Here is a 25,138-nt window from a genome sequence, read left to right as displayed (position 1 = left end):
ATGAGTCTTCGGTAAAGACTTAAAGGTTGAGACCGAGTTTGTGTCTCTCACATGGGTAGGCAGACCATTCCATAAAAATGGAGCTCTATAGGAGAAAGCCCTGCCTCCAGCTGTTTGCTTAGAAATTCTAGGGACAATTAGGATTAGGAGGCCTGCGTCTTATGGCAGGACCAAATCAGAGAGATAGGTAGGAGCAAGCCCATGTAATGCTTTGTAGATTAGCAGTAAAACATTGAAATCAGCAATCTTCTTACCTACCTTAGTTGAATGAACTCTTGACATGAGCATCTATCTGATAAATAATCAAAATGTAAATGTAAACATCAGATGTAGACAGAAAGGCTTTTAAAATATGAATTATTGCACTATATTTACAGTATATAGGGAATAGGGTGCCATTTGGGATAGATCCCCATTTTCAGTGAGTCAACTCCCCTCTCATACATTTACTTGAAGTTGTCCCGTTCTTTCGTAAAAAGTGAACACCAAATCTACTCAGTGACTGACAATTGACAATAGGTGGCGATGACGGTCTAAATACAGTTTACCGACCTCATAAAGATGGCGGCTACCTTCTCCCGGTTAGTGCCTGTTTGGGGGAAAGTAAGACGTTTCCTAGTAAATTCTGTTATCATAGGTCAGACAACGGCGTGCTGCACAAAAATGGATACAGACAGAACTACGAAGGTTTGAACCTGTTAATATTCTTTCTTGAAACGACAAGTTGTGCATGTTGCTTTCTTTGTCTTATTGAAAACACTGCGTGTCAATACTGAACGTTAACAAGCGCTTATTTAGTAGGACTGCTTACACAACAACCGGATATTGACTGTAATACAGTAGCTAGCTATCAATCATTAGTATTAAAATGTATCGTCATTAAAATAATTTTATTTGGGACAAATCATTCACTAAACCTCAACTAAATCTTGCAATGAATCATGTAGAAATTGAGCAAGTTGAGGTGACTAAACTGCTTGGAGTAACCCTGGATTGTAAACTGTCATGGTCAAAGTATATTGACGCATAATAAAGCGTTGCTCTGCCTTCTTAACAGCATTATCAACAAGGCAGTTCCTATAGGCCCTAGTTGTCGCATGTAGACGACGGGTGAGTATAATTTGTGGAACATTCCAACAGGAATCATCGTAAATAATCTTCGAGAAACTTCGTAAATAAGTTTGCCAACAAACAACGCATAAAAAGTTGTATAGCGGCAGATAAAGATACCGGGTAGGGAGTGTGCAATTTATTTACGTTTTTCACTCACCACGTTAATTCCGAAAAATGTCTGTCCTCACTCTGGTAGCCTGTGGACAAACATTAAGAATAAACTACGTGGTGAGTTGATGACTATTCGGCAGCTAGTTAACTCGGTGAATTGATCATGCCACTTTGTATGCGTTGTCTGTTGGCATCCTTGTACTTTACGAAGTCTTTGGAACAGATTCCCGTTGGAACGTTCCACCAATTCTACCCACCCCACCTGGACTACTATTTAGTCGTGTGGTCAGGTGCCACAGAGGGATTTAGGAAAGTTGCAATTCTCAAAACAGGGCTGCATGGCTGGCCCTTAATCTACATTTAATAATATGCATGTCAATCTCTCCTGGCTCAAAGTGGAGGAGAGATTGACTTCATCACTACTTGTATTTGTGAGAGGTGTTGAATCTACTGAGCTATCTGTTTGAACTACTGGTACACAGCTCAGACACCCATGCATATCCCACAAGACATGCCGCCAGAGGTCTCATCAGTCCTCAAGTCCAGAGCAGACTATGGAAGGTGCACAGTACTACATACAGCCATGACTACATGGAACTCTATTCCACATCAAGAAACTGATGCAAGCAGTAACATATATATTTTTTAACACATAACAATACACTTTATGGAACAGCGGGGACTGTGAAGCAACACAAACAGGCACAGACACATGCATACAAACACACAATAACGTGCACACTTTATATACACACTAGAGGTCGACTACCATTACTATTGGAGGACCAAAAAAAGCTGATACCGATTAATCTGCCAATTACATTTTTTTAAATTATAATAATAAAATTTAAATAAATAAAACATATTTATTTATTGGTAATAATGACAATTACAACCATACTGAATGAACACTTACTATAACTTAATATAATATGTCAATAAAAATCTATTTAGCCTCAAATAAATAATGAAACATGTTCAATTTGGTTTAAATAATGCAAAAACAAAGTGTTGGAGAAGAAAGTAAAAGTGCAATATGTGCCATGTAAAAAAGCTAACGTTTAAGTTCCTTGCTCAGAACACGAGAAGATAGGAAAGTTGGTGGTTCCTTTTAACATGAGACTTTAATATTCCAAGTTAAGATGTTTTAGGTAGTAGTTAATGTAGTATTTATAGGACTATTTCTCTCTATACAATTTGTATTTCATATACCTTTGACTATTGGATGTTCTTATAGGCACTTTAGTATTGCCAGTGTAACAGTGTAGCTTCCGTCCCTCTCCTCGTGTTCCTGGTTCGAGCCCAGGGAGGAGCAACGACAACAGCCACCCTCGAAGCAACGTTACCCATGCAGAGCAAGGGGAACAACTACTCCAAGTCTCAGAGCGAGGGACGTTTGAAACGCTATTAGCACGCACCCCGCTAACTTGCTAGCCATTTCACATCGGTTACACCAGCCTAATCTCGGGAGTTGATAGGCTTGAAGTCAGCGCAATGTATGAAGCACAGTGAAGATCTGCTGGCAAAACGCACGAAAGTGCTGTTTGAATGAATGCTTACGAGCCTGCTGCTGCCTACCATTGCTCAGTCAGACTGCTCTATCAAATATCAAATCATGGACTTCATTCTAACATAATAACACACATTGGTCATTAATATGGTAGAATCCAGAAACTATCATTTCGAAAACGAAACGTTTAGTATTTCAGTGAAATACGGAACCGTTCGGTATTTTATCTAATGGGTGGTATCCCTAAGTCTAAATATTCCTGTTACATTGTACAACCTTCAATGTTATGTCATAATTATGTAAAATTCTGGCAAATTAGTTCGCAATGAGCCAGGCTGCCAAAACTGTTGCATATACCCTGACTCTGCGTGCAATGAATGCAAGAGAAGTGACACAATTTCACCTGGTTAATATTGCCTGCTAACCTGGATTTCTTTTAGCTAAATATGCAGGTTTAAAAATATATACTTCTGTGTATTGATTTTAAGAAAGGCATTGGTGTTTATGGTTAGGTACAGTCGTGCAACAATTGTGCTTTTTTTGCAAATGCGCTTTTGTTAAATCATCCCCCTGCGTTGCATTGATTATATGTAACGCAGGACACGCTAGATAAACTAGTAATATCACCAACAAAGTGTAGTTAACTAGTGATTATGTTTGATTGATTTTTTTTATAAGATACGTTTAATGCTAGCTAGCAACTTACCTTGGCTTCTACTGCATTCGCGTAACAGGCAGGCTCCTCGTGGAGTGCAATGAGAGGCAGGTGGTTAGAGCGTTGGACTAGTTAACTGTAAGGTTGCAAGATTGGGGCGGCAGGGTAGCCTAGTGGTTAGAGCCCCCAAAAAATGGACTAGTAACCGGAAGGTTGCAAGTTCAAACCCCAGAGCTGACAAGGTACAAATCTGTCGTTCTGCCCCTGAACAGGCTGTTCCTAGGCCGTCATTGAAAATAAGAATGTGTTCTTAACTGACTTGCCTAGTTAAATAAAGGTGAGAAAAAAAAAAATTGGCCAAACCGGTGTCCAAAAATACTGATTTCCGATTGTTATGAAAACTTGAAATCAGCCATTCCGATTAATCGGTCGACCTCTAATACACAAAAACACATACGTACACATGGATTTTGTGTTGTAGATATGTGGTAGAGTATTTGATGTTGCGTTCAATTGATGTTGAACGCAACATTGTTGAGTAACTAAAGTAACAATAGCCAGCACATGGGGTCTGTTTGAATAAACTAAAATGAACAGCTTTGTATGAGTAAAAACAACATGGCATGCTAGCGCCATCCTGGTGGGTCAGTGGACTAATTCCATGGATAGAAAACAGAAGATCATAGGTTCAAATATCATAGACACTGTGTCTAAGCAAATTAACATGTGTCCTATTTGTGCTTAAAGTTCAAAACAGTTATCCCAATCTAAGCCAGCACTATCACTAGAAGTCTTATTCAAACATGTTCTCAGAACATTATTTAATTAACTTCAAATAACCAATCATTTCTGTTCTTAGAACATTAATAAAACCTCCCAGGAAAACATGGGAATCATAGTAAAATATTCTCAGAACCTCCCTGCGACCTAAAAGTTCCACTTCTGTTCCCAGAACGTTTAAAAAATGTTCCCAGAACGTTTAAAAAATGTTCCCAGAACCTCCCTGCGACCTAAAAGTTCAATTTCTGTTCCCAGAATGTTTAAAAAACATTCAATTTTACCGGTCAGGAAATGTATGGCTTTGTTTCCAGAACCTATGGGAAACCAAAAACGTATGTTCCCAAAACTTCCAAGCCAACATCCCAAGTTGGGATGTTGGCTTGCTCTATCAAAGCATAATTTACATCCAGAGATTGATAGCTATACTGACTGTACTTTGAGGACCTAGCTAGGTAGTTAAATGATCATTATTTATCTATTACGCACAGCTGGAGTTTGCAGTGCAGATGACATGTGACAGTTGTGCAGAGAAAGTCAGAGCTGCACTGGAAGGAAAACCAGGTACATTTTTACCTTTCCATTCCAGCACTCAAATGAGTTATTAATTTCGTTGGCTAGTAACTACACTTTTGCTAGTGTGCAGAATACTCGTTAACTTAGTTGTGTATTGCTCCTAGGCTTAATATCAATAGTAACAGATTAGAACAAATTATGAATGTTGTTTACTTAGCTATTGTTATTGTATTGCCATTCAGTAGGCTGATACAGGGGCCGCTCTTGCTTTTGGTGAACAATTTACACTGGAATGAAACCACTGGGCCCCTCCATGCATTCCAATATATGTACCAACCTAAAGCCATCTAAAGCATTTAACACACATGGCAGCAGTATTTGTCAGTGACATATCTCTTTTTATTTTACTCATTTGTCCCGTGTTTTCTACTCATCTCTTCTTTCTCTCTCTTGCGCTTCTCATCCTTTTTTCTGTTTTGTCCTCATTCATTCCATCTCTCTACATCCCTCTCTCCTCCCCTTTATTCTGTGTGCAGGAGTGCAGTCGGTGAAGATAGATGTGGGGAAGGAGGAGGTTCTGGTGGAGTCTGCTCTGACGTCCCATGAGGTGCAGGATCTCATAGAGAGCACTGGGCGCAGGGCAGTACTAAAGGGCATCGGAGGAACAGAATTAGGTACGGGCACACTGAGATGCATGAACACGGATTAAATTGTATATGATGTACATCATTGTCCACTTTTGTCTGTCAAAAAGTACAACTCATCTCTACTTTTTTTTTTCAGATGAGTTGATTATGTGATTTTTTTGGGGGTTGGACAATAATCTCCGTTGTCATTCTACCGGCAATGGATGACTCCCATTGCAAAAGCATTGGCTCCATCCGAAATACTCAGACACAAAATCCCAATGTGGCCACGGCCCATAGAGTTAGATAGAGGACTCTAGATGGATAAAAACTGTTTTGGCATGGATGTTGTCACAAGTGTATTTGGCAGCATATGTGCATCTGTATGTGTACTCTACTGTGAGTGTGTGCACTGTATATGCAATGTCTGTGTATCAGACCTGGGTGCAGCGGTGGCCATGATGGGTGGTACTGGTCCTGTCCAGGGGGTGGTGCGGTTCCTCCAGCTGTCCGAGGAGCGCTGTCTGATTGACGGGACCATTGATGGTCTGGAACCTGGCACCCACGGACTCCACGTCCACACGTTGGGAGACCTCACACAAGACTGCCAGAGGTGATCTTTTTGTGTGTGTGTGCGAAACATGATATATTATCAACCCAAATGCAAATCATATTCATTATTAGTGCAGAGGTATTTTTAATATGTAAAAAATAAATAATTGTACTGTATGCATTGTTTTGCCCACAATTTTCTACAGCCTTCAGAGTTTCCTCAGTCAATTTTAAAATAACCCTTGAATAGATCAGTCGCTTTATGATTGCACTGTAGCCCATAAGGTCACACTTGCACCTGCTTGCCCCTGAGGATCATGGGAGTAGATGACTCATGTTTCTCTGCCTGTGTGTTTGTACAGCTGTGGAGAACACTATAACCCCTATGGGAGACAACATGGAGCCCCGCAGGACCCAGACAGGGTACAGTTTCCTTGCCTTCTTCTAGAGTAGGGCTATACTGTATAGTTCTGTTTAGTTCCTTGTGAAACTGGGGTACATTCTTTCTGAGATGTTATGCTTTCAGGAAGTACCTATTTACTGTCTCAGAGACGATATACAATGCATTCGAAAGTATTCAGACCCCTTTCATTTTTTCACATTTTGTTATGTTACAGAATTATTTTTTAAATATATTAAACAAATAAAACATCTCATCAATCTACACACAATACCCCATAATGACAAAGCGAAAACAGGTTTTAGAAAATGTAGCAAATTTATTAAAAATAACAAATAGAAATACCTTATTTACATAAGTAATAGTTATGATATTCATGGTATTGGTTGTGATATTCAGTTAAATGTGTTTTCTTTTAGCATGTAGGTGATCTGGGGAATATTGTGGCCGGACCAGATGGTCGAGCCTCATTCAGACTAGAGGACCCTGAGCTGAAGGTAACACACACACACACACCCCTACCCCTTTTGGTCTAAACCTATGTATTTACATGGGTAGTGACATAGGTAGGTATTAATTACAGTAGAGGCATTGAGTACATGGTGTTATACCAGCTTGGGGAATACACAATTGAATACTGAGCACAGCACACTGGTCAGCGGTACCAACCATTGACAGTAGCCACTCCTACCCCTCTGTCACTTCCTGCAGGTGTGGGACGTGATTGGTCGGTCTCTGGTGGTGGATGCTGGGGAGGATGACCTGGGAAGGGGGGCTCACCCCCTCTCCAAACTAACCGGGAACTCCGGCCAGAGGTGAGCTCATGGTAGAAGAGAGACGTGGGTAGCGTTTGGATGGACTTACTCTAGGCCAAAGTTGAATAAAAAAAATGTATAGTGAAAAATGCTGATCTTTTCTATTTGTTTCTTTTCTCTCACTCTCTATCCTCCCTCTTTCTCTATCTATTGCTCGTTGGGTACAGGCTGGCCTGTGGGATCATCGCTCGCGCCGCTGGCCTGTTCCAGAACGCCAAGCAGATCTGTGCGTGTGACGGGGTTACTCTCTGGGAGGAGAGGGACAGACCGCTGGCCGGGACGGGTCGCCGCAAGACCACTACAGAGACACCTGCTGCTCACCTGTGACCTGGGGTCTGTTCAGGAGGATGTGACGTTACAGAACATAAAAAAATGCATGTATTGTGTAGAATGGATATGTGTGTCAGCACTATTCATTATATTTCTATCTGCAATGTTCAGAACGTTTCGTATCACTGAATACACCCATGAATGTCTCACTGACTGAAGTTGCACTGAGAGCGAGGGAGGGTAGGAGAAAAGAAGAGGAGAAACCGAAACCAAATGTTTGTCTATTCAGCTGTAATAATTATTGCCATATAGAATTCTTTTGAGATCGAAACCTGTCATAAGTCTAAAGAAAAACGACAGCACAATAATATGATATAGGTGTCTAGATACTTAGTGATCTCCCATTTAGGCAAGATCAGGATTCCAAGCCCAAATATTCCATGTTGACTATTCTGTTTTTGTCGACTAAGTTAACAGTTTTGTACTGTTAAGCAGTCAATGTTGTAATTCTGTTTGATTACAATTTCATACGTATCTCAATAGCTTTACTGTCTAAATATCTCTCTTGATCTCTGGATGTGCTCATTGTGTCATTGTGTTTTTAAACTGGGTGTTGATCGATGGTGACTGTTTGTGGTTCAATTACCTGTTGGTAGAATGCCATTCTACTAGGGTGAATCTCTGGTCTTTCCCAGATTCCTCGCATCCTCTCTCTACCTTCTCCAGTCGCATTGGAGGTGAAGATCACCTCAGATCTTCTCCAATGAGTTTGGGGGATTCGAGAAGCGATTAAATACTTTAGGGCAGCAGGTAGCCGAGTGTTGGACCACTGAGGGGTCGATGGTTCGGGTCCACAAGCTGACTAAGTGAAGAGTCTGATGTGTCCTTGAGTGGGGCGCTTGACCCTAGTTGCTCCTGTGGGTCATTCTGGATACAATCATCTGCTAAATGATTAAAATTGAGCAGTTTCCATGACTTGAATCATTATTATATCAAAATCTTTGTAGCTAGTGTTGTTAGTGATTTTGTTTATCTTTCTCAAGTTCAGGAAACTTATTCATCAACTTTTCTCATTGAAATTAAATTTACAATAAAAGTTGCCCTTTGGACTATGGTGAAGAATGACTGACTTTTGTTATATCGAAGCATGCTGTAAAGCCATTTTTTATAATAGCCTATCTGTTAGAAAATGTAATACGGCGATTGTGAAGAATCAGCATTCTGGTGGTGGCAGCCCCCAACCCCCTGACTTCCCCATTGGTGAAGCCTTCTAAAAAAACGGAAGCAGGCGCTACCATTTTGAAACACGGCACTGCTTAGGTAAGTAAGATGGTAGATGTATGTACCTCTTTTATTCGATGTATTTACTAAATATGAACAATAAGTAACGATTCGTAGAAATATTAGGTTTTAATCGTCAGCGGAAGAACCAATGACACGAAACACGAAAGCGTATTGTCGTTCCATTGAAGACATTTTCGCTATCGTGCAATGTATCCGTTCCAGTGCGGAAAAATGCTGTGACTAACATTTCCAATGTAACATTGTTTTGTTATATGTCCACCACTCACTCATCCGATACAGTTCGTGTACTGTTTTTGTAGATTGGATTAATGATAACACAACAATGGCATCGAAACCCCATTTCCAGCTACTTAGGCAAATCGTCTCACATTTTCGCCGCGAGGTTTGTTCAGTTTCGGTCACACCAACCAAAACCTAAGCATCCTCTCCAGTCCATGTGGGTAATTTTAAAGAACGTGTCGTCTATCAATTGTTTTCTCAGTCTTAGCAGCGAATTGGAAAGTCATGTAAACCCGAACCACGTTTTTGATGCATATCTGTAACGTCCATGGGAGATTCCCAATGGCAGGGTTGCCAGGTGAAGCTACAATTTGTAGCCCAGTGACCTCTGAAAACCCGCCCACAAGGCCTGACAACTAGCCCAAAAATGTTTTTCAGTTGCAAGGGAGGAGTTGCCACATTTCCCCAAAACCCCTTTTCCGTAACCTTATTGAGCGAATTAAGAAGGAATATCGACGTATTTTTTAACAGCGTAGGCTAATAAGCTAAATCCGGTTTCCCATCAAAATGATAATTCTTGCCAGTTTAAGAATGTCGCTAGAGAAAAGATAAATCACCCTTATTAAACTCTCCAGATAATTGTCCATAAGTGGACGTCATTTAACTTGTTTTGGCTGCTATGATTGAGCAATGTGTGGTATTTGCCCAATATACCACAGCTAAGGGTTGTTCTTAGGACATAGCTTTTAGCTGTGGTATATTGGCCATATACCACAAACCCCTGAGGTGCCTTATTGCTATTATAAACTGGTTACCTACTTAGTTAGAACAGTAAAAAGTATGTTTTTGTCATTCCCCTGACACACATCTGATATACCATGGCTTTCAACCAATCAGCATTCAGGGCTCAAACCAGCCAGTTTATAATTGTAAATAAATCCAGTTTGCAGCATGTGCATAACTATAGATACATTAGACAGGAGAGTTTGAGTGATGAAAGTTGGACAGAGGAATTCGAAATCTCTGCAAGAAACACTTGGATGAATGTCCTTGTTTTAAATGTTATGTTATTTTCTGACAATTGTGCCGTTATTATGTGCCAGATGTTAAGACTACAAACCGTTATAAATGGCCTATTTGCAAGATTTACTTGTTATTTCAGGGGTTAAATAAATCAGGGGTTATAATTGCAATTCAACTTTGCTGTGGTTTGCTGAGCTAGATGCAGGTAGCCTATAGCCCCTGATATGCCAAAATCTAATTTCAGGTAAAAATCCACAATGAAACTGACATTAAATGTGGAGAATGATACATTTACAATAGAGCTGTGACCACGATCACAAGGCTACAACAACAAACTGAATTCTAGGCAATGTATTACATCTGGTTGCCAGCTCAGGGTAGGCTTCACAAGTGGCACAAATTTATTTTCAATGACTCCAGTGATATCGTCATTTCAATATATATTTATTATATATATATATAATTTTTAAAGTATTTTTTTAAACTCTAGTTCTTGAACTGCATTGTTGGTTAAGGGCTTGTATGTAAGCATTTCACGGTAAGGTCTACACCTGTTTTATTCGGCACATGTGACACTTACAATTTGATTTTAAATGGTAGATGACATAAGTTAATAGCCTACTTGATGGTCAATAGATGCAAATGCAGCCAATCATTCTCTACAATTAATGGAATTTTCATTGTGGACTTTTTCCATCACACAAGCTACATAACCATTTCCACTCGCGCAGTCCTGCAGACCCTTGAACTGAGCATGCGTTAAACCCTTCGCTTGATACTGTTATCCATAAGAAAAGTCTACATCAGAATGCAGTTTACTTTAGGCCAGCTCTGAGCGAATGTATCTAAAGAGCTCTAGTGCGCATTACGTCTTTTTCCAATGCGTGTTCGCAATTGTATCAGTTCTAGCACGTTAAAATGTTTTTTTGGGGGGGAAAAGGGGTGTCTCCATAATGAGGATTCTAAATAGCCTACATACAACTGGTCAAAAGTTATCACGAAGTGCGCGCGGCTACTCTGTCGCGGTGACTCAGCTGCCTCTGCTGCAGCACTCTCTTCAACCAGCGACCTCAACACACACTCACCCCTCCGGGCCTCCCCCTCTCCACCATTCATTCACATACACAGTAAGCAGGTCACAGTGAAACATATATATACAGTGCCTTGCGAAAGTATTCGGCCCCCTTGAACTTTGCGACCTTTTGCCACATTTCAGGCTTCAAACATAAAGATATAAAACTGTATTTTTTTGTGAAGAATCAACAACAAGTGGGACACAATCATGAAGTGGAACGACATTTATTGGATATTTCAAAAAAATTCAAAAACAAATCAAAAACTGAAAAATTGGGCGTGCAAAATTATTCAGCCCCCTTAAGTTAATACTTTGTAGCGCCACCTTTTGCTGCGATTACAGCTGTAAGTCGCTTGGGGTATGTCTATCAGTTTTGCACATCGAGAGACTGACATTTTTTCCCATTCCTCCTTGCAAAACAGCTCGAGCTCAGTGAGGTTGGATGGAGAGCATTTGTGAACAGCAGTTTTCAGTTCTTTCCACAGATTCTCGATTGGATTCAGGTCTGGACTTTGACTTGGCCATTCTAACACCTGGATATGTTTATTTTTGAACCATTCCATTGTAGATTTTGCTATATGTTTTGGATCATTGTCTAGTTGGAAGACACATCTCCGTCCCAGTCTCAGGTCTTTTGCAGACTCCATCAGGTTTTCTTCCAGAATGGTCCTGTATTTGGCTCCATCCATCTTCCCATCAATTTTAACCATCTTCCCTGTCCCTGCTGAAGAAAAGCAGGCCCAAACCATGATGCTGCCACCACCATGTTTGACAGTGGGGATGGTGTGTTGCTTTTACGCCAAACATAACGTTTTGCATTGTTGCCAAAAAGTTCCATTTTGGTTTCATCTGACCAGAGCACCTTCTTCCACATGTTTGGTGTGTCTCCCAGGTGGCTTGTGGCAAACTTTAAACGACACTTTTCATGGATATCTTTAAGAAATGGCTTTCTTCTTGCCACTCTTCCATAAAGGCCAGATTTGTGCAATATACGACTGATTGTTGTCCTATGGACAGAGTCTCCCACCTCAGCTGTAGATCTCTGCAGTTCATCCAGAGTGATCATGGGCCTCTTGGCTGCATCTCTGATCAGTCTTCTCCTTGTATGAGCTGAAAGTTTAGAGGGACGGCCAGGTCTTGGTAGATTTGCAGTGGTCTGATACTCCTTCCATTTCAATATTATCGCTTGCACAGTGCTCCTTGGGATGTTTAAAGCTTGGGAAATCTTTTTGTATCCAAATCCGGCTTTAAACTTCTTCACAACAGTATCTCGGACCTGCCTGGTGTGTTCCTTGTTCTTCATGATGCTCTCTGCGCTTTTAACGGACCTCTGAGACTATCACAGTGCAGGTGCATTTATACGGAGACTTGATTACACACAGGTGGATTGTATTTATCATCATTAGTCATTTAGGTCAACATTGGATCATTCAGAGATCCTCACTGAACTTCTGGAGAGAGTTTGCTGCACTGAAAGTAAAGGGGCTGAATAATTTTGCACGCCCAATTTTTCAGTTTTTGATTTGTAAAAAAAGTTTGAAATATCCAATAAATGTCGTTCCACTTCATGATTGTGTCCCACTTGTTGTTGATTCTTCACAAAAAAATACAGTTTTATATCTTTGTTTGAAGCCTGAAATGTGGCAAAAGGTCGCAAAGTTCAAGGGGGCCGAATACTTTCGCAAGGCACTGTAATTACATATTAGAACTCCATGGTTTCTTCCATATAATTACATATTAGAACTCCATGGTGTCTTCCATATAATTCCATATTAGAACTCTATGGTGTCTTCCATATAATTACATATTAGAACTCTATGGTGTCTTCCATATAATTACATATTAGAAATCTATGGTGTCTTCCATATAATTACATATTAGAAATCTATGGTGTCTTCCATATACTGACATATTAGAACTCTATGGTGTCTTCCATATAATTACATATTAGAACTCTATGGTGTCTTCCATATAATTACATATTAGAACTCTATGGTGTCTTCCATATAATTACATATTAGAAATCTATGGTGTCTTCCATATAATTACATATTAGAAATCTATGGTGTCTTCCATATACTGACATATTAGAACTCTATGGTGTCTTCCATATAATTTCATATTAGAAATCTATGGTGTCTTCCATATAATTACATATTAGAACTCTATGGTGTCTTCCATATAATTACATATTAGAAATCTATGGTGTCTTCCATATACTGACATATTAGAACTCTATGGTGTCTTCCATATAATTACATATTAGAAATCTATGGTGTCTTCCATATAATTACATATTAGAAATCTATGGTGTCTTCCATATAATTACATATTAGAACTCTATGGTGTCTTCCATATAATTACATATTAGAAATCTATGGTGTCTTCCATATAATTACATATTAGAACTCTATGGTGTCTTCCATATAATTACATATTAGAAATCTATGGTGTCTTCCATATAATTACATATTAGAAATCTATGGTGTCTTCCATATAATTACATATTAGAAATCTATGGTGTCTTCCATATAATTACATATTAGAACTCTATATAATTACATATTAGAACTCTATGGTGTCTTCCATATAATTACATATTAGAACTCTATGGTGTCTTCCATGTTGTTATTCTGCATGGTGGTCAATTGTCAAATATTTTCTTGACACATACTTCCTTTTCCCCTTAGGTCTCGTCATTCATTTTGTCAGCTCTTGCTTTCTCCCTTATGGGTGTCTCTTGAACTGTTTGGTTTTTGGTGTTTCCAGCATTGTGGACAATAATGTTTTGTTTTTTACAGTATGTTCACTTGTCTCTCTCTCTCTCTCCCTTGTGTCCCCTGTCTGCCTGTATCTGTCTGTGTCTGCCCATGTGTCTGTGCATGTCCCACCACAGCTCCACTATGGACAAGAGCAACACGGTGAAGCTCTTCGTGGGCAACCTGGCTCTAGACACCACCCAGGAGGAGCTGTCGGCCATCTTTGAGGCGTACGGCCAGGTGGTCAGTTGCAGCGTTCTCCGACAGTTCGCCTTCGTACACCTACAGGTAGGCTATAGATATCCCATAGGGAGGACTAAGGTCTAAGTCCCAATTCTCTTCAGTTCTTCTAAAGTGTACACTTGCACACTCTTCGTCATGGATATAACAATGATCTAAACGCCTTCCAGCCAATGTTTACACCAACCGATCCTATTCTTTTAAATCCCCGGTGGCGAGTGCACTACAGAACTGTGTGTCTGTCATTTTTAAATGGTGATTGTTTTTGTGTGCACATAGGCTACATTGAGTTGATATGGTAGAAAATGTATTTCCTCATTGAGTTTTCCTCACTTTAAAGTCTCCTCATCTAAATGAATGTCTTATTATTTTTACATTTACTTTGTTTTCTAATCAAATCTACTCCCAGGGTGAGGGTGCTGCGGAGCGGGCCATCAGGGAGCTGAACGGCAGGGAGTTCCGGGGGAGGAACCTGGTGGTGGAGGAGTCTCGGGGCAGACCGCTCCACTCCACCAAGGTGTTTGTGGGGAACCTGTCGGGCATGTGCACCACCGAGGACCTCCAGGAGCTCTTCCAGACCTTTGGTAAAGTGCTGGAGTGCGACAAAGTCAAAGGTGAGCCACGCCCCTTCTCATTGAGGGGTACTCCACGAGAAGGGAGTATCCCTACGAGGGTGTCTCAGGGGGATTTGGGATATGCAATGAACACATTTCCACTTCACACATGTATGTAATACACACTTGTACATGTGTGAAATAGGACAAATATAAGCACCCACCAAAATAATAATGTTATTATAATGGTACTCATGAGGGTGAAGGGAGAGATTGCTCAGTATGGCGAAGGGTGAAGTTGACCCTAGATATTGATCTTGGGTCAGTTTCCATTTCCCCCACTACTAGCCTAGTGGTCAGATCGTTGGGCCCGTAACCGAAAGGTCGCTGGTTCGTATATACTCAAGCCGACAAGGTGAAGAGTCTGTCTTCTTGAGCAAGGCACTTAACACTAATTTGGCTGACCCTGTAAAACAACACATTTCACTCCACCAATCTGGTGAATGTGACAATAAAACATATGTGTGTGTTTTAATGGTTAGGTTTGGGGGAAGGGAAACTGATCCTAGATCTGTACCTAGAGGGAATCTGACCCTGGAGCTTACAGTACATTATGGCGTACCGGTGCTTGAAGTAGGCCGGGCGGTGTCGTCTAGTACGGAGTACAGACACCTAATTCTCTACCTCTGGAGTACTGCACCTCTTATAGAACAGGCCATTGGCTTTCATATATGACGGGTACCAGCACCCAAAATGAGTACCGTCACCTATGTCATTGCACTGTATACCGGTGATGGGTAGTTGGAAGTGTAAAGATCCAAGGTATTCTAAGTTGTTTGGGGCTTTTTCATTGTGCAACTTGACAATCAGGTAAGGTTTGTGTGTAGTTGTATAGATCAGTAAGAATCGTGTGTGTATAGAGCGATAAGATGTGTGTGTGTGGCATGCCCGGTGTGGTTCTAACTGGTGTCCCTGTGCTCAATGACAGCCAGGCTCTCCTCTTCTGCAGGCTACGCCTTCGTGCACATGGAGAACAAGGAGGAGGCTCTTCAGGCCATCGAGGCCCTCCACGGCACCTCCTTCAAGGGACGCCCGCTCTCCGTGGAACTCTCCAAGGTGCTGTAGCACGATGCACTGACATGGAAATAGAATCCCTTGACTGGCACCCCCCCACTCCTCCATTCAAGTCAATTGGCATTGTTAAATGAGGATCGGTGACCATTTTGAGTGTACCCATGAGGGTGCAGCCAAATTGCTGTGGTCTGAGGGTTGATGCTTGTTCTAGTGATTCTATTTTTGTGTACTACATTACCCATACTGCCCTGTCTTGTATATCCAGTTCTATGATGGTGAAGGCGTTCCTGAAGGTTTAGCATGGTGTACAACCGCAGTGGTTCTCAAACCTCTCCTCGCAGATCCCCAGCCATTCCATGTATTTGAATTATTCCACAGCTAGGACACCTGATTCCACTTGTCAACTAATCATCAAGCCCTTGACTAGGTGAATTAGTTTAGGACTGCAACAAAATTGCGAAATGTCTGGGGGTCCCCGAGGAGAGGTTTGAGAACCACTACAGTGCCTATAATGCTCTGAGTTGTAGGCTAGATCTGGTTGTCTCTTAGTAAAGACAGTTCCTGAAGCTCGCTAACAAATGGTGTCCGTCTCCATACAGGTGCAGCCCTCCAAGCAGACCCCGACGGGGAAGATCCCCTGTGTGAGCTGTGGGAAGCAGGGCCACTATGCCGGGGAGTGCCCTGTAGGGAAGTCGTCTCTGGAACAGTACCAGAGCCAGGCAGCTGTGTTAGCTGCAGCTGCCGCCGCCGCAGCCGGCCTGCCCCTCCAGGTCCAGCAAAGCGTCCACAACTCTGTCTACAACACCTCGACCTTTGACCCCACCTACGCGGCGTTGACGGGCCTCACCACCGGCACGCGGGCGGAAGGAAACCCCGTCAACCAGGCGGTGTATGGTGCCCTGGCAACGCAGGTCTACGGCGCTAACGTGGCCAATCAGCTCTATGGGGTCCAGGCAGCCAATCAGGCGGCAGCGTTGACGCAGGCGGGCGCCACGCAGGTGTACGCCAGCTCCATGAACCCCAGCCACGCCGCTCTCTACGGTCAGCTCAGTCAGATTGCTGCCAGCCCCGCCGCAGCATCCGCTGCCGCCGCCTACTCCACGCCAGTTTACGCGCATGCCATGGCTAACCACCACCACCCGGGGGCCATCTACCTGGCTGCACCTGGCGTAGAGATGCCTGCGGCCGCCGCGGCAGTCAACCAGGCCTACGCCATGGCGCCGGCGCTCTATGGGGGCGCCCAGCATGCCTACGGCCACTTGGGGATGGGTGCCGCCATGAGCGCATCGGCAGACCCGTCGGCGGCCATCTTTGAAGCGGCGAGGGTTCAGCACTACTTCGCCCAGGGACAGCAGGTTCTGGCCGAGCAGCAGAACGCGGCGGCAGTGGCTGCGGCACAAGCGGCAAAGTCTGGAGAGCGGGACCGGAGTCCCTTGAGGCGCTCTGCGGGGTCCCTGCTGCCCGATCCCGTCATGAAGCCCTTCATGTACCAGAGAGCCCCCAAACAGCGCCGGCCGCTGCTCCCCACCCCCGCCGGGCGAGCTGCAGAGGAAGCAGCGGAGGCTGGAGAGGACCCCATGGCTAGGTACTACCACTTCTCTTCTTATCCAACCCTCTTTGACCCTTCACGATTTAGTTAACTTTACAGCTAATTACAAGTTAAGAAAGTCCACTAAGTAGAATTTTGACTTAGTCTCCCATTGACATCATCAGTGCTGGACTAAAGTAGAAGTAAGTATTCACCCCAATGCTTTTAGGAGCCCTTAACCCTAATCTCTTTATTGAAGCCTCTTCTACCCTCCCCAATGGACTACACCCTACACACTATCTTCTCACTACATTACCCTGTCTCACTACAAACCTTCCTCAGTGTTCAGACTTCAAGAGTGGTAGTGGACATACTTATAGCAACTGAATTGCTCAGTACATTATCCTTAATTTCCATCAAAGACTTGCTTGACCCCCCTGTACATTTTCTGAAAGCCTGTTTGTGTGAAAAGACTACAATTCCCTACTGGTAGATGATCTAAATGCTCTATCTGTCCCCTTCCCTTTCTCCCTCCCTTCCTCCCTCCGTGTGGATCTTAGAGAGCAGTGCCAACAGTACGCTGAATACAACCAGCAGCAGTACCAGCAGCTCCAGCACTTACAGTAATTAGGAGAATCCTAATTTCCAGTCAAAACTTCTTTAAGTCAAGAAAGTCCACTTTAAGTCCAATTTCGGCTTAGCCTTGCACTGACGCAAATGGAAGACTAAGTGGAACTTTGACTTCAGTGGAGGTTAGGGTTCCCCCAATGGTTTTAGGAGCTTTTAACCTTATTGAATCGTCTCTGACCCTCCCCAATGCACTACACCCTCTCCTCCTTTTCACTACGTGACCCTCTGTCTGATGTTCAGACTTCAGGAGTGGTAGTGGACATACTTCCTGGAACTGAATTGCTCAAGACATTATCTTTCAATGCCATCAGAGACTCTTAACCCCATGTACATTTCCTGAAAGCCTGTTCTTTGTGTGCAAAGACTACAATTCCCTAGTAGATTATGTAAAAACGCTCTTTCTGAAAGGCTGTTTGTGTAAAAAGACTACAGTTTCCTACTAGTCAATGCCTTGGTGTTAAAAGACTACAATTCCCTACTGGTAGATGATCTAAATTGCTCTATCTTTCCCCCTCCCTCCGTGTGTATTTTAGAGAGCAGTACCAACAGTATGCTGAGTACTACCACCAGCAGCACCAACAGCACCAGCAGCTCCAGCAGCTACAGTATGCTACCTACCCTACCTACCGCCCCCCGAAGGGCTCTCTGTACCCCCACTCAAATTTTTGTGTGTAAAAGACTGTAATATACAATCCCTAGTAGATAATCCCAAACCCTCTTGTCTGTCTGTCTCCCTACCTTTTTTTATCTCGCTCTTCCCGTCTCACTCGATTTCTCCTTCTCCCTCCCCCTTCTCTCCTTCTCATTCCCTCTCTCCCCCAGGTACTATGCAGAGTACTACCAGCAGTACCAGCAGTACCAGCAACTCCAGCAGTACCAGCAACTCCAACAGTACCAGCAACTCCAACAGCTCCAGTACGCCTACCCGCCTCCCAACCACCACGCCATGGCTGCCATCCCTGCCCACGCCATGGCGGGCCACGCCCACCACCACGGCCAACCGGCCCACGTCACGGCGCTGGACGCCGCCCTCAGGCCAGTGGTGCCCGCCTCCGCCGTGGCCGCCGCCATGGTGGCAGCGCCCAGAGTGTATGAGCCGCCGCTGCCGCCGCCACCGAACCGCAAGGAGGCCGTCCTCCGCCGAGCCCCCGAACTCTCCCTTCACACGCCTGAGCCCCCCTTCAGATAGTCACCTCCCTCGTACCCCTCCTCTGTTTCCCCCCCGCCTACCACTGTATACCACCCTCGTACCCCTCCTCACTCTCAGTGGCTGTGTGTGTCTGTGTATATCTGTGTGTGTGGGTATATGTGTGTGTACTGTGGCGGTGGGGATTTGTGTGTGTTTGGAGTTTAGGAGTTGTCCTTTGACTACAGTAAAAACCCAACCCCAACTTGGTCCTGGTACCACACTAACAGTGCAGTTAAAGAAGGGAAGACATTCTGTCATCTTACCACCACACAATGTTTAGCTATTGACTCTCTCAATGGTAGACAGGTGCCAGTAGCAGACAGTCAATGCCTTCAACATAGAGATGAGGTCAAAAATATCACAACCGATTCTTGTACAGTCTGCGCTGTGGTGTGTTGCGTAGCTCCAGGGTTGGAGGGGTCTGTGTGTCTTGTACGCGTCGGGACTGTGGTGCGAGTGTGTGTGTGTGTGTGTGGGAGTGGGAGAGTGACGTTGGCTTTCTGTTGTTACGATGTAATACACACACTCCCACACGTGCTGCCTTGTTCCCTCATGAGCTCACCCCGGGGAGATTCGAGGAACATAGGCACACTGTACTATATGAAACTACCCTCTACCTCTCCAACCCCCTCCTTCCCTCACACCGCTGTAACCCCAACACTGAAAGACACTGCTGCATTTCTGCCCGTATTTACTCTGTCTATACCTTAGCCTGGGTAAACCAAATGAGATGCCGGGATCACCACGGGAACAGTAGAGAGTTTAACATTCAGTCTCTCTATACCTACCTCTGACAATGAGAGCACTGAGGTTAGCTGGTTAGAATATGAATGGTCTGCCTTCTATCCATACATTTTATCAGCCAGTGTCAGTTGCAGGGTTGGGGGTCCATTTCAATCAAATTCAGCTTAATTTAAAATGGAATTGACCCCATCCCTGGTCAATAGTTTGGAGAAGAATGACACGTTTTAGGGACAACGTTTTCTATGTACTGTACTACTAGAGTCTTACTGCATCAGTGCATCTTGAGAGGCCTTTTAAAGTATGAAATATTTGAGCTTAGTTTTTTTTTGTAATGTAAGTGGTTGTCGGGTCGATGAAGAGTACATTCTAACCCCTCAGATCAAGTATGAATTATTTTAGGGATTTATAAGTAAGTTAACTTTTTAGACTTGCTAGAGAATCATGAGTTTCAATGAGGTTTAAAGGAAAACTCCACCCAAAAACTATATTTTGGTGTTTGTTTCATGAATCCATTTTCAACGATATGTAACTTTCAAAATACAGGTCATCCCTGTATGATCCATTTAGCATCACATGATGCGGCGTTTTGAAAGTTACATATCTCGATTGCTGACAAGCAAAACATTTTGGGACTATGTCAACAGCGGACTAATGAAACAAACACCAAAATATAGTTTTTGGGTGGGAATTCCCCTTTAACGTTGTGCCTAAGCTTTGTTTGAAGTGCGAATAGCGAAGGGAAAAACTCCTTTTTAAAAAGTGTCAGTCTCTTTAATCTGCGATGGAGGGAAAGGGGTTAGGATAATGTGGTGCGGTAACGTTCACACCGATGATGATATGGTGATGAGAGATGGAGCAGTATCTTTCAGTCTCCCTGTTCCGACGTATCCTTGCACCCCGCTGTAAGACGACTCACTACCCCCGTAACCCGCTGTGTCCTTCCTCTTCTCCCTGTGATTTTAGTGACTTACTATTTTATCTTGCATATAATCTCTCTGTCTCACACACACACACACACACACCCACACACACACACACCAAGTTTCGTCTGTGGGATCTCGACGATCAGGAAAAAAAACACCCTTTCTTGTTATGCTTGTTGCTTGCCTTGTTTCTGACCGTATTTTTAGAACTATTTAAAATATTTCTTTTTTTTTAACAAAAAGGAAAAAGGCATGCTTTTTAATATGTATACTACACATACCCAGCATTTAAAAAATAAAGAATGTTTCTGACTACTGTGAGGAAAAGAAAAAACTGCGTTTCGGATGTATTTCCCCGTTCTGGTTTTTCCGTCGTCTTTTTGTACTCCTTCCCGTCTCTCCTTCCTTGTTGTAATGACCAGACCCATATCTAGTCTGGCTCGTGGATGGGGTAAGTCTGGTCTGGGGTCAGCGCTCCTCTCTCCAGCCTCACCCAAACTCTAGGCCTATAGCGCAGTCAGACAGACCCTGGGTGCGTGCCAATAATATATATTTTCTCCTCAACTGTGCACTTGTTCACATCCCTTTACTGTTGCGAGAGGAAATGACTGAAATGAGGATGTTTTTATGGTGCCAACTCCTAGGCCAGTTGTATTCAACTCTGACCCTACGAGGTCCGGATCCTGCTTGTGTTCTATTCTACCTGATCATTAATTGCACCCGCCTGGTGTCCCAGGTCTAAATCAGGCTTTGACATCCAGAGTTAAGTTTGAGGGTTCTAGGCCATGTCTCTGCTAATCCTATGTCTTTAACATATGTGGGAAGTTGTGAACAAGTGTATACTTCAGGAGGAAAGAGACCTGGGACAATACCCCTCACAGGTACATCAACAAGGCATCTACTGTGTTACCCTGCTGTTACCATGCGCTCATGTCTGAAAACAGCTTCCGTCACCTCTGATCTTTTTGATTTCCACTTCGTGCCAAACTAGTGTCGATTTCATGCCATTTTAATTGCAGAGTCAATGTTGAGTAGAGTGGCGCGCAATACTTGCTTGCAGATGACTCCTTGTTTTAACAATGGGTGGACAAACACAAACATCAGAGACCTGGGGAGAGGCACACAGATAGAATGACTGTGGGGGGGTTGCTGTGTGTCTGCTCCTACCCAACAACCTTACCACCAACACCATGTGTCTGTCTCTGCTGTGTTAGATGTGCATGTCACTCTGCTCTCTGTCCAAAGCCTCGTACATACTGACCTACTATTCCAACTGAAATAGGTACCGGCCGCCCAGACACCACCCAGCAGGTGTGAGGTGAGAGGGGGAAGACAATAAACGTCGCGCAGGCAAATGGGAAGTGGGAACTCAATCTTCTCCACCAAGGTAATGAAACAGCACTGTCCCCCTCTCTGACTGTGCCTTGACCGAAACACCCCTCCCCCCTCCTCGTCCGCCATCACCACCCCACCCCCCCTCTGTAGCTCCCCTCACCTGCGTTGACATTGCCCGGGGGGCTTCTTTTGGGGGTCACTGCTCACGCTGTGATGTCTTCTACCAGACTTCCAGTGACTTGTCCTGTCTCTCACCATGCAGCACCTACAGTGACTGGGCTGTCAGTCTCTCTCTGTCGTGCTGATGTGTGTCTGAGAGAGACTGTGTGTGTGTGTGTGTGACTGACTGTGACTACATGTTTGAGAGCCAGAGACCGTGTGTGTAGTTTAAAGAGTGAGTGAGTGTGTCACTGAATCTCCGTGTCTGAGAGTGTGTGTGTGTGATGTCATTGGTGTTTTGAGGCTTGGTACATGTGGATCCCCCGCCCCCGCTAGTGACTCCTACACCGCCGTATTCGCCGCCCCTCCCCCCAACCCATCCCCCTCTGCGCCTGTCCGCCGTACACAGCTTGCTGCCGCCGCCGCCTGCCGCCATCTTGGATCTAGGCTGGGCTCTGTGGATCAGCAGCCCCCGACTGGCCACACCCACCCCTGGCTATGGCTATAACCATAGAGACCTAGTGAATGACAATGGACACCGTGTATGGTGGCCTAGTGGGGTCACACGGCTGGACAGAGTATAAACTCATCAGAGACTTTGTAGGGCGAGAGTTTTTTTGCTTTGCTAAAACTGTGATGCTGGGTTTGCCATGGCTGTGTATGGGAGTTTAATCACTATTCACCACCTCCTTGCAGTTGAATGACTCAAGTCAAACTTATCTAATTAAATCCGATAAACTGACCTTGCTTTGGAGGATAACATTTGGAATAGGTTTTTTAACAGCGAGTTCCCTATGGCCCTCTCGCCCTATCAAAAACGTCCTATAAGACAGACCGGCCCAGTAAGGGCCCAACTACCTGCAGATTCACTGTAATCTCAGGACTCCTATAGGACTTCTTTGGTATGGGGACTATTTCTCTCGAGGTAGCTGCTGTCCCTACACCAACCCGCTGTACCTGTGGGTTGCAATGCGTGTATCTGAATCTCCTCCTCCTGTTGAGATGATTGAATACACACACACACCCACTCATCTGAGGTGTCCGGCATGTGGTCTGAACAGCTGAGTAGTGCATTGCCCGTGGGGGGCAGAGACGAGAGTCCCCACTCTGTCTTATGAATGAAGTTAAGGAAAGGATGGATGGATGGAAGGAAGGTGAGTTGGTAATGTAGGGATCTCCAGCTCTGATCCATCCCTGTTCCCTAACTCTTCTATCCTGACCATGGGGGGCCCTACACGAAAGTCATAAACACTGGTGCTGCACAAAATAAACTCAGTAGTCTACCACTGCACCAGATGGTTTTTGATGCGTTTTGGGGGGTAATCGATACAAATCCCCCCTTAAGGTTCACCAAAATACAACTGATTCTTCGATCTCCATGATCAGGATGTGATGCTCTTTCCCACACAGTCACCTCTCACTGACCTGGATGTGTGGAGTCTGACTCTCTCTGGTGTTTGAGTAAATGTAGCCAGCCATGAAGTTCTCCTGGTCTGCTCCCTATTGGCTCACACTGACTGACAACCTCATGGCTGCTCCCTCTCTCTTCACAGCACAGGACAGGGAAGCCATCAATGCTGCCTTACACATAGAAACTCAAAGTATACCATGTCTCCAATACCAATCCCATGGTTTTAAATCCTCACGGAGTGAACGAGTGCACATTTCAAAGGGAGGGGACAGAATTGGAATTGGGCCACAGTTTTGCGCCCTGGGTCGACACCCAAGTCTACTGTCGTTCACACTTAATAACGTTGTTGCCTAAATGCTACCTAGTCACATCAAATATATTCTCACAATCAAGAACTTACTTGTAACTATGCTGTAACTAAGTTGACTTAATTGAGAATCTGGGCCCAGTCAAGTGAGGTTACAGTGTAATGGTGTGTGATTACATGTGGTTAGGGAAGAAGCTATATATAGACTTACAGTATAAAGGCAGCTTGATGTAGTGCTAGCTCTTATTGTTATCTAATACCTATGATCTTACTCTGAGGCCTTTCATTTCTCTTGGTGTTGGAGGAGACATTTTTAGGGAGAAAGAGCATCTTTGTACACCAAACTGGATTGTTGTGGTGATGTTTTGCAATGGATCGATGTTGAGTCATTTATTACTTTAAGCACATTTATAGGAAAAACTAAAACAAAGAATCAGCATGCTTGACGGAGATGAAGGGGGACATTTCCACGGTGCAAAATGGTTCACATCTGTCAAAAGAAAAACCCTAAAACTCATTATAATCTGGCAGTGTGATTTTAATTTGACATTGTTCTTCAATGTGCGTTATAAGAAAGTGCATAAACTAGTTTACTATACTAAGCAAGGCATGAACAGTGGCCTTTTTATAACGCACATTGCTGAATAAGTGTCCAATTAAATCACACTTCCAGATGATGAGTTTTAAAGGATTTTTGCACCATGAAAATGTTGCCCATAATGTATTATGACTAATGAATAACCCCAATTGACTATAATGTATACTCCCTTTCTCCTTGCCTTGCTTATGTCTTGAGGCACTGTACCGTCTGCATGGCATTCCCAAATAAATGAGTTTTTGAAATAAACGTCATGTTTTATTCTCTCTTTAATAATCACAATAAGGTTAATTTAAAAAGCTTTTAGCCAACAACTTGTAGCCACTTTTTTAATAACAAGTGATATGTGCCATTTAATTATATTTTTTTGTGATAAAACATTTGATATATATGTTATACTGTAGGCCTAAATCACTTTGTTTGACTGTATTATGCTGTTTAGCCTTCTGACATTCATATGGAATGTATACATGGAAAATACATAGCACGGCTGGGGGTCCCCGAGGACAGGTTTGGAAATGGATGCAATAAGCCTATTCCAACAAGCCTAAGTCAGTTCGCTCCATTCAAAATGATATCTTTCTACATCTTAAGATACACTGTGTCTGTATGATTTATAATGACACATCTGTATCTTCAGGAGAAGATGTAGCTGTACGGACATTTAAGTTGTCGGAGGTCTGTATTTATCATTGGAGTCGGTGTGAGGGGTATGGAGCC

The 25,138-nt window shown here is 43.5% G+C and overlaps 2 protein-coding genes and 1 long non-coding RNA gene across 11 annotated transcripts in view; all 3 read left to right on the top strand.

The window, feature by feature from the left end:
* LOC149980803 (uncharacterized) overlaps positions 1–25,138 on the top strand; it is a 145,768-nt gene that overhangs the window by 74,111 nt on the left and 46,519 nt on the right. The gene's annotated exons all lie outside the window — the stretch shown is intronic.
* Positions 501–8,464, top strand: ccs (copper chaperone for superoxide dismutase). Its single transcript, XM_021614864.3, has 8 exons — positions 501–687; positions 4,658–4,730; positions 5,219–5,356; positions 5,747–5,921; positions 6,223–6,283; positions 6,680–6,757; positions 6,972–7,075; positions 7,243–8,464. The coding sequence occupies exons 1-8, from the start codon at positions 562–564 to the stop codon at positions 7,400–7,402; spliced, it is 915 nt and encodes a 304-aa protein (XP_021470539.1). The 5' UTR covers positions 501–561; the 3' UTR covers positions 7,403–8,464.
* On the top strand, positions 8,543–24,667 carry rbm14b (RNA binding motif protein 14b). 9 transcript variants are annotated; one of them, XM_021614860.3, is made up of 9 exons: positions 8,543–8,665; positions 13,864–14,014; positions 14,376–14,580; positions 15,509–15,636; positions 16,194–17,179; positions 17,683–17,745; positions 18,286–18,357; positions 18,575–18,787; positions 21,891–24,667. In XM_021614860.3, the coding sequence occupies exons 2-9, from the start codon at positions 13,871–13,873 to the stop codon at positions 21,928–21,930; spliced, it is 1,851 nt and encodes a 616-aa protein (XP_021470535.3). In that variant the 5' UTR covers positions 8,543–8,665; positions 13,864–13,870; the 3' UTR covers positions 21,931–24,667. The 9 variants fall into 9 exon arrangements, with proteins under 9 accessions (XP_021470535.3, XP_021470533.3, XP_090039722.1 ...); XM_021614858.3 differs by having other exon boundaries at positions 18,575–18,841; XM_090183596.1 differs by lacking the exon at positions 17,683–17,745 and having other exon boundaries at positions 15,530–15,636.

This window comes from Oncorhynchus mykiss, chromosome 9, assembly GCF_057628025.1.
Source record: "Oncorhynchus mykiss isolate SJ-2025 chromosome 9, ASM5762802v1, whole genome shotgun sequence".
NCBI classification, from domain to species: domain Eukaryota; kingdom Metazoa; phylum Chordata; class Actinopteri; order Salmoniformes; family Salmonidae; genus Oncorhynchus; species Oncorhynchus mykiss.
This window is presented reverse-complemented; position numbering and strand designations above follow the sequence as displayed.

Coding starts and splice junctions, on each gene's coding strand:
- ccs (XM_021614864.3), top strand. CDS start 562: ATGGCGGCTACCTTCTCCCGGTTAGTGCCTGTTTGGGGGAAAGTAAGA. Junction 5,922..6,222: donor CTCACACAAGACTGCCAGAG/GTGATCTTTTTG, acceptor GTGTTTGTACAG/CTGTGGAGAACACTATAACC. Junction 6,758..6,971: donor TAGAGGACCCTGAGCTGAAG/GTAACACACACA, acceptor CACTTCCTGCAG/GTGTGGGACGTGATTGGTCG.
- rbm14b (XM_021614856.3), top strand. CDS start 13,871: ATGGACAAGAGCAACACGGTGAAGCTCTTCGTGGGCAACCTGGCTCTA. Junction 14,015..14,375: donor TCGCCTTCGTACACCTACAG/GTAGGCTATAGA, acceptor ATCTACTCCCAG/GGTGAGGGTGCTGCGGAGCG. Junction 17,746..18,285: donor CAGCAGCTCCAGCACTTACA/GTAATTAGGAGA, acceptor TGTGTATTTTAG/AGAGCAGTACCAACAGTATG.